General features: G+C 45.2%; 1 protein-coding gene across 1 annotated transcript; it reads right to left on the bottom strand.

The window, feature by feature from the left end:
- Positions 1 to 10,377: 10,377 nt before the first annotated feature.
- On the bottom strand, positions 10,378 to 17,682 carry LOC133231028 (cationic amino acid transporter 3-like). The gene is given in 12 exon segments (XM_061389196.1): positions 10,378 to 11,267; positions 11,424 to 11,532; positions 11,805 to 11,971; positions 12,166 to 12,362; positions 12,552 to 12,654; positions 12,756 to 12,895; positions 13,063 to 13,285; positions 13,452 to 13,564; positions 13,891 to 14,028; positions 14,030 to 14,066; positions 15,823 to 15,981; positions 17,240 to 17,682. Coding segments are annotated over 12 exon segments (1,935 nt in total). The 5' UTR covers positions 17,667 to 17,682; the 3' UTR covers positions 10,378 to 11,145.
- Between the last annotated feature and the right edge of the window lie 287 nt (positions 17,683 to 17,969).

Here is a 17,969-nt window from a genome sequence, read left to right as displayed (position 1 = left end):
GACTTACTTGAAGAGATGTGAGGAGGAGGAGAACACATCTCCCCAAAATGTCCTACTTTGGATATGGGTTGTTTTGAGCTGAAGGCGATTCAGACCCAGCGGACTCAGGAGAAGTTCTCTGTCTCTCCTTTAACTGCTCAAAATAATTATATTAGGGGACCTATGCCAGGAAGAGAGCTATTACCAGAGAACAGCTTTTAATCTCAAAAGGACTTACCTGCCTGGAGGAGCAAGCAGCTGTTCCCGGACCTCCTGTAAGTTGTTTTCCTCCCCATTGAGGCCTCAGATCCCTACCTCCTTATCCTTAGCTCAGGGGAGCGTCTGAGCCTCAATTGCCAAACTGTCTCTGAGCCTAGGGGCTTCCCTGGTGGCAGTCAGTAAAGAACCCGCCTGCAATGCAGGAGACCGGTGTTTGATACCTGGGTAAGGAAGATCCCCTCAGTATTCTTGCCTGGAGAATCCCATGGACAGAGGAACCTGGAGAGTTAGAGTCCACAGGGTCGCAAAGAGTCGGACACTACTGCAGCGAGTTAGCATGCAGGCCCTGATCCTAGTTGCAGCGTGCAGACTGTTTGTGGCAGGCTCCCTGTGGGCTTCCCTTCAGTGGTGGCCTGCGGGCTCCAGGCCCTGTGGGCTCAGGAGCTGCGGGCATGTAGGACCTTAGTTCCCAGACCAAGGATCTTGAACCTACCTCCCCTGCATTGGCAGGCAGATTCTTTAGCACTGAGCCGCCTGGGAAGCTCTCTGTGTATTTTACCACCATTTAAAAAAAAGTACTGCCCATGATAAATAATAAAACTTGGGCATAGCAAACCCAGAAGTGAATGAATGTAAGTCATCATGCGTTTATTCTTTACACATACCTAAATTTGGGTGTTCAAGTCCCTTACAGTTACCCCAATATCTGCAGAAGAGGAAGAACCCATAGATTCGAAGGGCCCAGAGTAAAAAGAGATTGAAATCATAAAACCTATTCTAGGGCATGATCACCAACCCTACATCATAAACCTTATATAAGGGTGATCTCTAATATTATATGAACAACAGTAAAAATTGTCTTAGAGCCTCAAGGCACTGATCCAATCTCCCCCCACCCTTCCTTACACACACACACACACACACACACACACACACAGCGCAGACACCAGCTCCTGCTTTCATCTGTAAAACGGGTTTCTCCACGCTTAGGCTGGAGCTACTATGACCCCTTGCACTCTGGGGTTGCAGAGGTCTCTTTGGGACGATGCGAACTCAGCGCCCAGTCTCCCACAGAAGAGGGTGACCCGAGACTTACTGGATCCTTGAAGCAGAGCCTGGAGCACTGGGTCAGTCAGGGAGGCTGAGGTTAAGCCGTGCGGGGCTGGAGCTGGGACATCTCCAAGAACCCAAGCCGGGAGTCCTGAGCTCAGAAGACGGTCCTCACCCCTGGGTTGTTGGGGTGGGGGTGGGCTGGGAAACACCTGCAGTGTTGTTATCAGCCCTTGACTCTTCTGCGGTTACCCCCAGGGGGTGGTTCCGAGATGGTGTTTATTATAGTAAATTACACATAATGTATAATTTAGCATTTTAACCATTTTAAGTGTCCAATTCAGAAGTGTTAAGAACATTCACATTTTGGGCAACCAAACTCCAGAACTTTTTTTCATCTTGCAAAACCAAAACTGTACACATTCAACAAAAATTCCCCCTTTCTCCTCCACAGTTGTTGGCAATCACCACTCTACTTCCTGTCTCTATCGCTCTGACCACTGTAGCTACTTCAGGGGAGTCATTCAATATTTTTCATTTTCTATCAGGCTTGTTTCACCTAGTAAAATGTCCACAGGTTCATCCATGTTGTAGCTTATTGGAAACAGGTTATATTCTTTTTGTGATGGCGTGTTTCTTTAACGTTTCATGCTTTTTTTGGTAGTTTTCCATTGGCGCTCTCTCATTTGAAGTAGCAGACATCTTCAATCTTTGCTGGTTACCTTCAGCTGGGGTATTCTTTTAACGATGGCGGTGTACCTACTCCACTTTTCTTGCTCCGTCTTGTGGGAGAACTCTTAGCTTTTCTGTCTCTCTGTTCTGACAACCCACCAGGCTGCCTCCTGGAAAGCTGTGTCTGGATTTCCAGAAGGTGGCGCTAGGGCTCCAGTTTGCGGGCGCCCTCGCCCAGAGCTGGGGCGGGGTGGGAGGGGGTGGGGGGGACGGTTTTCTGAGCCCGCTCCTTGTCTCCCCCGGCTCCCCTGGGGGCTGCAGGGGGAGAGTCCCACAAGGAGCCCCTGGAGAGCGGGGGGAAGTGTGGGTCAAGCACTCGGGGCACTGAGGGTGCCTGTGGACGCAGGAGGTAGATTCCCGGCTGTGGTGCTCAAGGAGGCATGTGTTTGGGTTCCCTGTTGAGAGCAATCCCTTTCACGCCCTTTGAAATGTTGATCGGCCTCTTTGCCAGTACCCTTCCTCTCCTTCCTCATGGAGGTCCCCTCTCAGCACTGTGGAGGCTGCTGTAGAGACACAGATGTCGCCAGCAGTGTCCTCAGAACTAGGCTAACTGGACACTCACTGGACTCTTTCCTTTTCTGTGATGGGAGATCAGCCCCGTGAGATGTTTCCTTGTGTGTGTGTGTTTGGGGGGTTGTGGGGCGGTGGTTCTGCTACTTTTTCTTTGATCCTTTTTTGGAGTGCCAGTCTCTTCCCTAGTGAAGGCTGACCTTCCGCGAATTTTCTGTTTTGTTACTGTTCTCCAGGTTACGCCTCCACCCCCAGAGGGGTCCGGGCAGGTTCCCTGGCTCTGCAGGTTCTGCAGCCCATAGTGAGGTCTGCCAGCCTGTGACCCAGATGCACAGACAGACAAGACTCCCCCAGGGCTCTTTGGGCACATGGAGCTAAGTCCCACCACAGTCACAGAGGTACTTTTCCAACCCAATCCAGAAAATGGGCAGAAGACCTAAACAGACATTTCTCCAAAGAAGACACACAGATGGCCAACAAACACATGAAAAAAAAGATGCTCAACATCGCTCATTATCAGAGAAATGGAAATCAAAACTACAATGAGGTATCACCTCACACCAATCAGAATGGCCATCATCATAAGTCTGCAAACAATAAATGCTGGAGAGGATGTGGAGAAAAGGGAACCCTCTTGCGCTGTTGGTGGGAATGTAAACTGATACAGCCACGACGGAGAAAGCACGGAGGTTCCGTAAAAAACAGAACTACCACATGATCCAGCAATCCCACTACTGAGTGCATACCACGAGAAAAACAATTCAGAAAGACACAAGTACCCCAATGTTTATTCCAGCACTGTTTGCGGTCGCCAGCACACGGAAGCAACCTAACTGTGATGGGTAGAGAAGATGTGGCACATAGGTACAATGCACTATGACTCAGCCACAAAAAGAAACGAGACTGGGTTATTTGTAGTGATACGGGTGGACCTAGAGTCTGTCATACAGAGTGAAGTAAGTGAGGAAGAGAAAGACAAATATCATATATTAATGTATATGGATGGAATCAAGAAAAACGGTACAGATGAGCCTGTGTGCAGGGCAGGAACAGAGACGCAGGGCGAGAGAACAGACATATGAGCCCAGGTGGGGGAAGGGGAGGGTGAGACGAACTGAGAGAGTAGCACTGACATATGTACACTAGTGTGTGTAAGGCTGATAGCTAGTGGGAAGCTGCTGTCTAGCTCAGGGAGCTTGGCTCAGTGCTCTGTGATGACCTGGAGGGTGGGATGGGGGGAGGGGGGAGTTCAAGGCGGAGGGGACATATGTATACGTGTAGCTGGTTCACTTCTTTGTATGGCAGAAAAACCACCCCAACTTTTTCAAAAGGTGCTTTTCTTCCTGAATGGATGTCTATTTGTTCTTTGGTTATTGAAATACAGTTGGTTTATATTAGTTTCAGGTGTATGGCATAGTGATTCAATATTCTTACAGTTACTGTCATTTGTATAATACAAGTAAATGTATCAAAGGAGAAACAGACTCACAGATCCAGAAAACAAATTAGTGGTTACCAGTGGTGCGAGGGAAGGTTGTTTTTGTTCAGTCGCTAAGTCGCATCTGACTCTTTGCGACCCCATGGACTGCAGCACTATCTCTGTCCTCCACTATTTCCTGGAGTTTGCTCCCAATTCGTGTCTATTGAGTTGGTGATGCTATCTAACCATCTCATCCTCTGTCACTCCCTTCTCCTTTTGCCCTCAATCTCTCCCAGCATCAAAGTCTTTCCAATGAGTCGGTTCTTCGCATCAGGTGGCCAAAGAGAGGAAAGGAGGCAGGATCAAATTAGGGATACGGGATTCAGAGATACAAACTATTATACCATGTATACAATAGATAAGCAGCGAGGATAGATCGTAGAGTACACGGAATTGTCACCCTTATCGTGTAATAACTTTTGACAGAGTGTAATTGGTGAAACTACGCACCTGAAACTATTATTAATATAATACTGTAAAACAAGTCTACTTCAATTAAAAAGAAATACTGATATAACCAACAGTTCACAATTACTTATTTAGTTTTCACTAGTAATTAGAATTGCTATGGGGTTTTATGAATGGCTCACTGCGTAAGGAGTCTGCCTGCAATGCAGGAGACACAAGAGATGGGGGTTTGATCCCTGAGTTGAGAATGATCCTCTGGGTAAGGAAATGGCAACCCACTCCAGTATTCTTGCCTGGGAAATCCCATGGACAGAGGAGCCTGGTGGGCTACCGTCCATGGAGTTGCAAAGAGTCAAACATGACTGAGCAACTAAGCACAAATGTTAAGAAGTCTGATTAATATGTGTCATTAAAACTACTGAAATTAATAAGGAAAATATATTTGTGTTCAAGGAAATTTTTTTAAAGTTATAAGATGAATGTGTATTTTGTTAAAGGGAAAGGAAGTAATTTTGTCCTAAAGTGACATTAAAATGGGGGAGGGGAGAAGCAGAACACTGAAAATCTGAGTGTAATAAAGGAAGTTATAGAAAATTTGCGGAGGATTTCCCTGGTGGTCCAGGGGTTCACAGCAGGGGGGCCTGGGTTATATATCCCTGGTCTGGGAACTAAGATTCTGCAAGTTGCAGACAGGGTAAAAAAAAAAAAAAAAAGAAGAAGTTGTGCTATCTTTGAAAATCTTCCCAAATCAAATTCCTTTACCACACACACACACATACACACACACAAATTATTTGGCCATGGTAAATCTTAGTTGCATTATGATGTGGGATCTAATTTCCTGACCAGGGATCAAACTTGAACCCTATGCTTTGAGAGCATTGGATCACCAGGGAAGTCACTCCCAAATAATACTATAAGTGAAATATTTTTTTGACCTCTAGCTAATTTGGGGATTTTTCAGTGAGCCCCCACAACATCTCAGAGAAATATATTGAACCCATTATAATTAGGAAAATTGGCAAATATCATTATATAGCTATCACAGTCAAGTAAGTGATGATGAACCTTCTAAGGTGATATTGGAAGGATAAATGTTATCAATCTTTTTTTTCTAAAAAACTATATGAAATTGTAAAAAGCCTAATATGTCTCAGCATATTGTTATAGTCATAATTCTAATTATTATCTTGAAATATTAAATGTCATGGAAATAGCCAAAACTCTCCTTTTTCTTACCTCAATTGCCATTTAATTTTCTATCAACAGAGCCAAACACCTCACCTCTGGAATTCCCATCTTACATAGGTTATGTAAGGTCTCATCCTGTGTTTTATCTCTCTACTTCTTTGCCAAGCATAGTTTTGACTAGATGGACCTTTGTTGGCAAAGTAATGTCTCTGTTTTTTAATACACTGTCTAGGTTTGTCATAGCCTTTCTTCCAAGGAGCAAGCATCTTTTAATTTCATGGCTGCGGTCACAGTCCACAGTGATTTGATATATCCTAGCTGGAGAAGGCAGTGGCACACCACTCCAGTACTCTTGCCTGGAAAACCCCATGGACAGAGGAGCCTGGTGGGCTACAGTCCATGGGGTCACTAAGAGTCGGACACGACCGAGCAACTTCACTTTTCACTTTCATGAATTGGAGAAGGAAATGGCAACCCACTCCAGTGTTCTTGCCTGGAGAATCCCAGGGACAGGGGAGCCTGGTGGGCTGCTGTCTATGAGGTCGAAGAGTCAGACACGACTGAAGCGACTTAGCAGCAGCAGCAGCAGCAGTAAATTGTTATCAGTCATAAGTTATCTTAAAATTTAATACATTATCTTACAATTCTGTGTTATGGAAATAACCAAAATTCTCTTTTCTTTTTTCTTACCATGGTTGTTATTTAATTTTCCATCAACAGAGACAAACACCTCAGCTCTGAAATTCCAATCTTACATAGATTATGTAAGGAGTCATCCTGTGTCTTATTTCTCCACTTCTTTGCTAAGCTTTTAGAGGGTTAAAGGGAAGGTTAGGTGACTTTTCCAGGCTCATGTGGGCAGTAAAGTGAGGAGGTATGGGGTGTGGGAGAGGAATATGTAAAGCCTGGAGGGTGTCCACGTTGTACCCCTGTCCCTGGAAAGACAGCAGACCCTCAGTCATCTCCCAAACCCCTTCCTCATCTTGTTGCCCTGCTCACAACCACTCACTGACTCCCTGCCCTGTGGGAACCACCCATTTTATGAATCAGTTCAGTTCACTTCAGTTCAGTCACTCAGTCGTGTCCGACTCTTTGCGACCCCATGAATCGCAGCACACCAGGCCTCCCTGTCCATCACCAACTCCTGGAGTTTACTCAAACTCATGTCCATCAAGTCGGTGATGCCATCCAGCCATCTCATCCTCTGTCGTCCCCTTCTCCTCCTGCCCCCAATCCTGCCCAGCATCAGGGTCTTTTCCAATGAGTCACCTCTTCACCTGAGGTGGCCAAAGTATTGGAGTTTCAGCTTCAGCATCAGTCCTCCCTATGAACACCCAGGACTGATCTCCTTTAGAATAGACTGGTTGGATCTCCTTGCATCCAAGGGACTCTCAAGAGTCTTCTCCAACACCACAGTTCAAAAGCATAAATTCACCCAAAGCAATCTATAGATTCAATGCAATCCCTATCAAGCTACCAACGGTATTTTTTACAGAGCGAGAACAAATTCACAATTTGTATGGAAATACAAAAAACCTCGAATAGCCAAAGCAATCTTGAGAAAGAAGAATGGAACTGGAGGAATCAACCTGCCTGACTTCAGGCTCTACTACAAAGCCACAGTCATCAAGACAGCATGGTACTGGCACAAAGACAGAAATATAGATCAATGGAACAAAATAGAAAGCCCAGAGATAAACCCACGCACCTATGGACACCTTATCTTTGACAAAGGAGGCAAGAATATACAATGGAGAAAAGACAATCTCTTTAACAAGTGGTGCTGGGAAAACTGGTCAACCACTTGTAAAAGAATGAAACTAGAACACTTTCTAACACCATACACAAAAATAAACTCAAAATGGATTAAAGATCTAAACATAAGACCAGAAACTATAAAACTCCTAGAAGAGAACATAGGCAAAACACTCTCCGACATACATCAGAGCAGGATCCTCTATGAACCACCTCCCAGAATATTGGAAATAAAAGCAAAAATAAACAAATGGGACCTAATTAAAATTAAAAGCTTCTGCACAACAAAAGAGACTATAAGCAAGGTGAAAAGACAGCCTTCAGAATGGGAGAAAATAATAGCAAATGAAGCAACTGACAAACAACTAATCTCAAAAATATACAAGCAACTCCTACAGCTCAATTCCAGAAAAATAAACGACCCAATAAAAAAATGGGCCAAAGAACTAAATAGACATTTCTCCGAAGAAGACATACTGATGGCTAACAAACACATGAAAAGATGCTCAACATCACTCATTATCAGAGAAATACAAATCAAAACCACAATGAGGTACCATTTCACACCAGTGAGAATGGCTGCGATCCAAAAGTCTACAAGCAATAAATGCTGGAGAGGGTGTGGAGAAAAGGGAACCCTCTTACACTGTTGGTGGGAATGCAAACTAGTACAGCCATTATGGAGAACAGTGTGGAGATTCCTTAAAACACTGGAAATAGAACTGCCATACGACCCAGCAATCCCACTGCTGGGCATACACACTGAGGAAACCAGAATTGAAAAGAACACATGTACCCCAATGTTCATTGCAGCACTGTTTATAATAGCCAGGGCATGGAAACAACCTAGATGTCCATCAGCAGACGAATGGATGAGAAAGCTGTGGTACATATACACAGTGGAGTATTACTCAGCCATTAAAAAGAATACACTTGAATCAGTTCTAATGAGGTGGATGAAACTGGAGCCTATTATACAGAGTGAAGTAAGCCAGAAAGAAAAACACCAATACAGTATACTAATGCATATAAATGGAATTTAGAAAGATGGTAATGACAACCCTGTATGGGAGACAGCAAAAGAGATGTATGGAACAGTCTTTTGGACTCTGTGTGTGTGGAGCGGGGGATGATTTGGGAAAATGGCATTAAAACATGTATAATATCATATAAGAAACAAATCGCCAGTCCAGGTTTGATGCCGGATACAGGAAGCTTGGGGCTGGTGCACTGGGATAACCCAGAAGGATGGTATAGGGAGGGAGGAGGGAGGGGGGTTCAGGATGGGGAACACGTGTACACCCATGGCAGATGCATGTTGATGTATGGCAAAACCAATATAATATTGTAAAGTAAATAATAATAATAGTAAAATAATAAAGTAACAACAACAACAGCAAAAAAACAAAAGCATCAATTCTTCGGCACTCAGCTTTCTTCACAGTCCAACCCTCACATCCATACATGACCACTGGAAAAACCATAGCCTTGACTAGACGGACCTTTGTTGGCAAAGTAATGTCTCTGCTTTTGAATATGCTATCTATGTCAGTCATAACTTTCCTTCCAAGGAGTAAACGTCTTTTAATTTCATGGCTGCAATCACCATCTGCAGTGATTTTGGAGACCCCCAAAATAAAGTCTGACACTGTTTCCACTGTTTCCCTATCTACTTCCCATGAAGTGATGGGGCCAGATGCCATGAATGTTTTCTGAATGTTGACCTTTAAGCCAACCTTTTCACTCTCCTCTTTCACTTTCATCAAGAGGCTCTTTAGTTCCTCTTCACTTTCTGCCATAAGGGTGGTGTCATCTGCATATCTGAGGTTATTGATATTTCTCCCAGAAATCTTCATTCCAGCTTGTGCTTCTTCCAGTCCAGTGTTTCTCATGATGTAATCTGCATATAAGTTAAATAAGCAGGGTAACAATATACAGCCTTGATGTACTCCTTTTCCTATTTGGAACCAGTCTGTTGCTCCATGTCCAATTCTAACTGTTGCTTCCTGACCTGCATACAGGTTTCTCAAGAGGCAGGTCAGATGGTCTGGTATTCCCATCTCGAAGAATTTTCCACAGTTTATTGTGATCCACACAGTCAAAGGCTTTGGCATAGTCAATAAAGCAGAAATAGATGTTTTTCTGGAACTCTATTGCTTTTTCGATGATCCAGCAGATGTTGGCAATTTGATCTCTGGTTCCTCTGCCTTTTCTAAAACCAGCTTGAACATCTGGAAGTTCATGGTTCACGTATTGCTAAAGCCTGGCTTGCAGAATTTTGAGCATTACTTTACTAGCATGTGAGATGAGTGCAATTGTGCAGCAGTTTGAGCATTCTTTGGCATTCCCTTTCTTTGGGATTGGAATGAAAACTGACATTTTCCAGTCCTGTGGCCACTGCTGAGTTTTCCAAATTTGCTGGCATATTGAGTGCAGCACTTTCACAGCATCATCTTTCATGATTTGAAGTAGCTCAGCTGGAATTCCATCACCTCCACTAGCTTTGTTCGTAGTGATGCTTTCTAAGGCCCACTTGACTTCACATTCCAGGATGTCTGACTCTAGGTGAGTGATCACACCATCATGATTATCTGGGTCGTGAAGATCTTTTTGTACAGTTCTTCTGTGTATTCTTGCCACCTCTTCTTAATATCTTCTGCTTCTTTTAGGTCCATACCATTTCTGTCCTTTATCGAGCCCATCTTTGCATGAAATGTTCCCTTGGTATCTCTAATTTTCTTGAATATTAGAGGAATAAACTGTTAATGATTTGCTGTGTCTCCTGACCTGCTTCAGCCAACTGTTTTATCCTCCTAGCTGATCTACACCAAGAACAATCATTTTAAAAATCCTTCACGGCTTTCCATGAGATGCCCACCTACATCCATCACTTCATGATTTTCATTTGAAAGTGAGATCCAATGAAGGGAACTCCTTCTCATCTCACAGAACCCCTTCACCACCTCCCAGCCTTCTCTCTCTTCTTCCCAATTTCTCTCTGTATTTACCTTCTCCTGCAACATAACATGCACCACTCATAGATCAGACATGGCTTTAAAGTCCAATTTTCCATTTTAATTAGTTGGGCAAAAATTTTTTTTCCATATGAATACTGTACATTCACTGTGATAAGATCTGCTAAATAAAATTTTCTCCCTCTTGGGGCACATAAAACATTACATATACATGAGATTCTTTGATTATATATCTCATCTCCTATAACTGAACACATGGTATTTCAGACATTTCAGTCTATTTTAGTTGGTCATTCCCACAACTCTAGACACAAAGTATGGTTACCTGTATTTCTTTCCAGGTCACAATCTCTGTGTTTTCACTGGAAATAGGCATAAGAAGCTGCCTCCTATATGCCCATTGATATTTTATTACTTCCTTTAGTTAATAGTTAGGACTTCCCTGGTGGCTCAGATGGTAAAGCATCTGCTTACAATTCGGGTTCAAGCCCTGGGTTGGGAAGATCTCCTGGAGAAGGAAATGGCAACCCACTCCAGTATTCTTGCCTGGAAAATCGCAGAGTCGGACATGACTGACGAACTTCACTTTCACTTTTAGTTAATAGTTGTACTTTCTTTGTGAAAATTGATCTTGCTGCCCACTTATGAAGCATGTGCTTTTCTGTGTACATATTATGTTTTGAAAAGTTTACTTAAAAATTATTCAACAGTAAAGTCATTCTATATGGTGGCACATGGCTGTCACTGCATTTCACCTTCAGACTCCATAGAGGCTCAAAGTCACCCTTGAATGGGAAGATACCTCCAGTGTGTGAAAGGATTCCATACGGTATCAGTTTCTTATGGTTAACCTGATTCATCATTGGGCATGTTTTGGTCCAGCATTTGGGAGGTGGAGTCTGGTGGCTGTTGATCATTGTTCTCCTCCAAGCTGTGTCGGATCCCATATCCAAAGTATATGGCAAATCCTAGGAGGGAAATGAGATGGTGAGAAAGAAAAGTAGGTGCTCTCCTCACTTAAAAATCCCATTAGCCCTCCTATTTCAGTGTCTGACACAGTTTCTGGGAGAGGTAGTAGGAAGACACTTGAGTTCAGTCACTCATTTTCCAAGGAAGGCACTTACCAATCACCATCCAAATGCCAAATAGGACCCAGGTCCCAGTGTTCATCTGCATCAACAAGTAGATGTTCACAAAGATGCTCACCAGTGGGAGGACAGGCAGAGCAGGCACCTGTGGGCAGAGTCAGTTCATCCCTGGACACACCCCAGATGTCTGAGAAGGAGACTGCACCCCATATGTGTCAGAAGACTCCCATTCTACTCAGCCTGTGTGTTCAGTGCCTACTGAGATTGTGTACGTAAAGCACTGAGTGTGGATCAGGGAAGAGTCCAGTGGTTTTAGCAATTCCTGTCATTCCTGGTCCAGCGAAGGATGCTTAGACCGCAAAGGACGCAGACCTCCTTCACTCAAGGTGGACACTGTGGGCACATGAGGTCACCTACCTTGAAGTGAAGAGGAGTGGGGTCCTGGGGCTGCCTCCAGATGATGGCCATGACCCCAGTGATGAGCAGCAGCAGCAGCACAGCCACTGTTGTGAGCACGGGGTCTTCAGAGAACACCTGGCTGGGCCACTGGGCCAGGACCAGGCTCAGGATTATCAGCAGGAGAACTGCAAGGGTCAAGGAGGAGAACAGGCTGAACCCAGAAGACAAAGATGTCAGGACCTCGGGTCACACCCCTCCCCAGGCTGCCCACCTCAGGAAGGGCCATCGTATCTCCAAGACTCCTCAATTGCTCAAAACACACTGCCTTCTCCATGCTGTCAATTGCGGAATACAGTCAAAGAGAAGTCCCACTGCTTACCGAGCAGGAAGGCACATCCATAGACAATCTGGCCAGATTTCACAGTGGGGGTGGTGCTGGTAGGGAACCACAGAGTCTTTAGAGTCCTTGAAGTTCCTGCTTCTGATGCGGGTTCTGAAGGACTTGCTTCCCACTGTGAAATATCAATTTCATCATCTTTTTTCTCATTCTTGCTGAAATTCTGTTCTGGTTGATACCTGAATCAGAAATATCAAGGCAATATTAATGATAGCCCCTACTCATCCAACATTACCCAGACTAATCTGTCATTTCCCAATTTAATGATAGCAGGACATTTACAAGATAGCAGGAAGGAAGAAGAGAATTATCTCTGCATCAATCCCCATGAGTCAAAGACCCCCAGGCAAGGGGTAGAGAAGCCTTACCTGAGGACAAGGACTGAAAAGGCCACCAGGGAGTAAGCAAGCAGGGTCCCAATTGACACAAGGTACACAAGATCGATCAGCTCCAAGAGTAGAGCCAGGACCGCTAAAATCAGGGCACAAACGAAGTGGGAGAAGAGAGTGAGACTGTGGATACATACAAGTCAAGAAAATTGATCAAAGAAGGAGTGGATTTTGTTTATACACCTGCAAGCATTCCAGAAACCAAGATGGCCCAGATGGGGGTTCCTCTGTGGCCATGGAGTCGGGCAAGTCCTCGGAAAAGGAGCCTATCCTCTGCCATTACGTAGATCAACCGAGGCATGGTGAACATGGTACCCAGGAGGCTGGGACAGGAAATGGAAACATGTGAGGATGTGGAGAAGCAGGAGAGACCAGGGCTTCTGTTCCCTGTCTTCCTGGGGTCACAAGTCTTTTCCTGTTGTCTCTCAACCCAAGGACTACGACCCCTGATAATCCCACAGTGGGTGGATTAAAAACCTGTGACACTGACCTGGATGTAAGAGCACAGAGGGTGCCAACAGCCACGACATATCGGGCAGGGTTCCACCCGACATGGAGGAAAGCCTGCAGCAAGGGGCTCTGGGGTTGAATCTGGTAGTAGGGCACCATGAGGGTGAGTGCCGCTGAGACACCAAAATACGCCAAAAAGCCGATAAAGATAGTGATCATGATGCCCAGGGGGATGGAGCGACGAGGATTTTGGACCTCTTGCCCTGCAAGATGGGTGGAGTACTGGGTCAGTAAACACACTGGAATGTAAGCACAAAATCCAATTTCCCCTTGCACCTCCAAACTCAGTCTAACCTTCTCCCAACCCCTGCACCCAAGGGCAGCCCGACCTGCCCAGACTCTCAATAAGACACCCAGCGACCGTGTTACCTGTAGTAGCAATGACATCAAAGCCAACAAAGGCATAGACACACGTTGCTGCTCCCTGGAGAATCCCTTCAAAGCCAAAAGGCAGAAACCCTCCAGAACCCAGAGGGCCCAACCTATGGTGAGAGAAGGAATGAGGAAGAACATGGGTGAGGTGAGTTCAGCCAACTCTACTGGACTCTTCCCTTCATACCCCAAGTGCTGGACTCCAGGACCCCCATCACTGAGATCCATCAGCCCAGGTCTCTTTGGTGGTGGTTTACTCATTTAGTCATGACAGACTCTTTCAACCCCATGGGCTGTAGCCTGCCAGGCTCCTCTGTCCATGGGATTATCCAGGCAAGAATGCTGGATGGGTTGCCACACTTTAGTCCCCATCAGATTTCCAGGCTTGCACCCACTTTCATACAAGTGTCGCTATGGACAAGAGAACCCTCCTAACCTAGAGGTGCCAATGGATTCAGCTGTGTTCAATGTGTAGTCCTGTTCCGTGAGCTTCCAGTTGTGCAGGTCTCCCTTAATGAAGCCACAGATGATGATGAAGCTGAGAACCAAAATGTTGATGCCTGTGAACACTGTAAAGTAGGGTTGACTCAGGAGGTCCCAGAACCAGTAGTCCTGTGGGAAAGATGGAATATGAGACATCCAAAATAACCAAATCCCTAGAGACAGAAAGCAGACCAGTGGCTACAGTGTCAGGAGGGCCGATGGTGGTGGATAGACAGACAGTCACTGCTCAGTGGGTGCAGGGTTTCCTTTGGTTGTGATGCAACTGTTTGGAACCAGATGGGGGTGATGGTTATACAACACTGTGAAGGTACGAAGTCGCACTAAATACACTTTAAGGTAGCTTGTTTCTTACTGCGGCAGTCATCTCACAGTAGACATGTCTATCAAATCATCATGTGGTACACTTTAAACTTATACAATGTTGAATGTCAGTTAACTAAATTGAGGGAAATAATTAAATGGTTAATTTTATGCTATGTAAATTTTCTCTCAATTAAGAAAAAAAGTTTGGTCTCAGCATAGAGGAAGAAACTTGTCAGTCTAAGTAAATACTTCTCAGCTGGAAGTGGTTTTGTTCCCCAAGGGACTGTTGGCAACGTCTGGAGACATTCTCTTTTTTTTTGTTTTGGGTTCGTTTTTTGGCCATGCCATGGTTTGTAGGATCTCCATTCCCTTGCCACGGATGAACCTGGATCATGGCAGTGAAAACACAGAATCCTAACCACTAAACCACCAGATACACAAATGACACCACCCTTATATCAGAAGGTGAAGAGGAACTGAAGAGCCTCTTGATGAAAGTCAAAGAGGAGAGTGAAAAGGCTGGCTTAAAACTCAACATTCAAAAAACTAAGATCATGGCATCTGGTCCCATTGCTTCATGGGAAATAGATGGGGAAACAGTGGAAACAGTGTCAGACTTTATTTTTGGGCTCCAAAATCACTGCAGATGGTGACTGCAGCCATGAAATTAAAAGATGCTTACTCCTTGGAAGGAAAGTTATGACCAAACTAGATAGCATATTCAAAAGCAGAGACGTTACTTTGCCAACAAAGGCCCATCTAGTCCAAGCTATGGTTTTTCCAGTAGTCATGTATGGATGTGAGAGTTGGACTATAAAGAAAGCTGAGCACTCAAGAATTGCTGCTTTTGACCTGCTGTGTTGGAGAAGACTCTAGAGAGTCCCTTGGACTGCAAGGAGATCCAACCAGTCCATCCTAAAGGAAATCAGTCCTGAATATTCACTGGAAGGACTGATGCTGAAGGTGAAACTCCAATATTTTGGTCACATGATGCAAAGAACTGACTCATTGTAAAAGACCCTGATGCTTGGAAAGATTGAAAGCAGGAGGAGAAGGGGATGAGAGAGGCTGAGATGGTTGGATGGCATGACTGACTCAATGGACATGAGTTTGAGCACGCTCCGGGAGTTGGTGATGGACAGGGAAGCCTGGCGTGCTGCACTCCATGGGGTTGCAAAGAGTTCGACATGACTGAGCAACTGGTCTGAGGTGAAGCCACCAAGAAACTCCCTGGAGACATTCTGATTGTCACAGTTTGGGAGGTTGGTGTCACCCATATCTACTGAACATAGTTCGTAGATGCTACACATGCAACAATGATTAAATTAAGAAAACCCTACAGTTACAGGTTAGCCCCCACACCCAGGCTGTTCCAGCCTAGAAGATCAGTAATGCCAAAGGTGGGAAATAATGGTCTATGTCTTCCCTTCCTGTCTCTCATATCGCAGACCATTCTTCCCAGATCTAACCCCCTACCATGCTGCTACCCCAAGCCTTCCACACCCCTTTTCCCCCTCCACACCCCACCCTTCCCGTCCTATCATGAAAATCCCCAGCTTACCAGTGAGAAGCAGCAACACAGCCAGTGCAACAAAATCTGGGTACGTGGCCAGGAAGTAGGGCATATACGGAGAGAAAATTCCCTCTAACGCCTGAGAGATGTGGTTCCCAATCAGGCTGTCGAAGGTGTGGCTCCAGGCCCTGGCCACACTTGCAACGGCTGCAGCAGCAGCAGAAGGAACATTTGTTAACAAACCTAAATTGAAGCCCTCATGTGCCATAGGATATATTTTGGGGGAAAATTACAACATACTGATGCTGAGCAGGGCTCTGTGGGACTCTGGGCACAGAGGCCTTTTTGTCCCCCATTTCTTGTAGGCAAAACTCCAGCCTCCATGACCTTCCCTGAGTTCCAAAGGACAGATTCAAAGAGTTGCTAATCAAGGCAGGGAGGCCAAGAAACCACCTGAGGCAAGATTAAAGGGAACATGGAAGCTCATCAATATTAGGTGGTTTGTTGGTTGCTTTCCTGATGGTCCAGTGGTTAAGAATCTGCCTTGCAATGAAGGGACTCATGTTCGATTCCTGGTCAGGGAACTAAGATCCCATGTGGCACAGAGCAACTAAATGCGAGCATCACAACTAGAGAGTCCATGTCCCACAATGAAAGATCCTGTGTGCTGTAGCTAAGACCTGACACAGTCAAATAAATAAATATTCAAGAAAAGAAAGAAAGAAGGAAAAACTTCAAAAAAAATTAGGAGACCTGATCACCTGAGACTCTGCACATACCGTGAGCTTGTCAGGATAGCTCTGACCAGGAGCCCTGACTATATAGTCTCTCCCTATTCCCCGGGAAGTGGAGGCACTGTTATTAAGGCACTATCCTACTGTGTTCCCCCTTTGCCTGGCAAAGAAATAAAGCCACTCTCTCCTTCTCCTTCATGATTCTGTCTCTGTATTTCTGTTTGGTGTTGATGCACAGAGAGCCAAGATTTTGCATCAATACCTACTCTCAAAGAGTTTTTCTTCATGAGGTGGGGAGAGTAGATGCAAATGATCACCAAATAGTCAACTATTTAACACATTAGCAGGCGATCAACGTTATGTAAGAAAACAGTGAAGTGGGAACAGGAAAGATGGGAGACAAGGGTTGAAATCTTAAATGAAGTGGTAAAGGGAAATCCCATGAATCCAACAACTGAGCAGAGACTTCAGTATGGTGAGGGGATAAGCCTGTGGGACACACCTCCCTCTCACCCACCCCCAACAGTTCCCTTTCCTCTGGGTTCTTGGTCCATCATTTAAGGAAGCAGGAGAAAGCTGAGTAGAATGAAGTTGTGGAGTTTTCCTGACACTATTACCCTCCTCTTCCTCCAACAAAGTGGATGACAAAGTGCTCGTGAATGCCCGAAGACCCAATCCTCACTCCTAATTTCTGATCTCAAGCCCCACACCTTTTCCACCCATCATCTCACCAATCACATAAGCTAGTATGAGGTTCCAACCAGTGACAAAAGCCCACAGTTCTCCCACACTGATGTAGCTGTAGAGATGCGCAGAACACGTCCATGAGACCCGTGTCCCAAACTCGACACAGCAGAGCCCAGACAACACAGAAGACAGGGCGGCCACCAAGAAGGAGATGACGATCGCTGGTCCAGCGATGAACATGGCCACTTCTCCCACCAGGATGTGCAGGCCGGCCCTCAGCATGCTGGCCACACCCAAGACCACCAAGTCAAGGGTGTTCAGGTGACGGGCCTTGGGACTCTCAGACCCCTTAGTAGGCTTCAACCGTCACCTTCGAACCAGCTTCTGACCAAATTGGTGAACATCCTGACATTGCGTCCTAGACAGAGTTGAGGAAGTAAGATCTGCTGAGAAAGCAAGACACAAAGCCATCAAGAATGTTATCCACCCTTGGTCCTGGGAGTTTCACAGATGAACAGCGTGATGGGGACCAGATGGTCAAAGGACAATTGGCCAAGTTCTCCATCTGTGCGCTTTGGTTTCTTAAACATAAAGAAGGCTCTTAATATGATTCGAAGTTACTAGAAAGTTTGCTTAAAGAGAAGTTAAAGGGAGCAGATTATGTCTCCCCCAAATGTCCCACTTTGGCATGCAGGTTGCTTTGAGCTACAGTCAATTAAGACCCAGCAGACTCAGGAGAAGTTCTTTATCTCTCCTTTAACTGCTCAAAATAAT

Source organism: Bos javanicus, chromosome 18, assembly GCF_032452875.1.
Source record: "Bos javanicus breed banteng chromosome 18, ARS-OSU_banteng_1.0, whole genome shotgun sequence".
Classification (NCBI taxonomy): Eukaryota; Metazoa; Chordata; class Mammalia; order Artiodactyla; family Bovidae; genus Bos; species Bos javanicus.
Note: the sequence above shows the minus strand (reverse complement) of the source record. Positions and strands in the feature narration are given on the sequence as shown.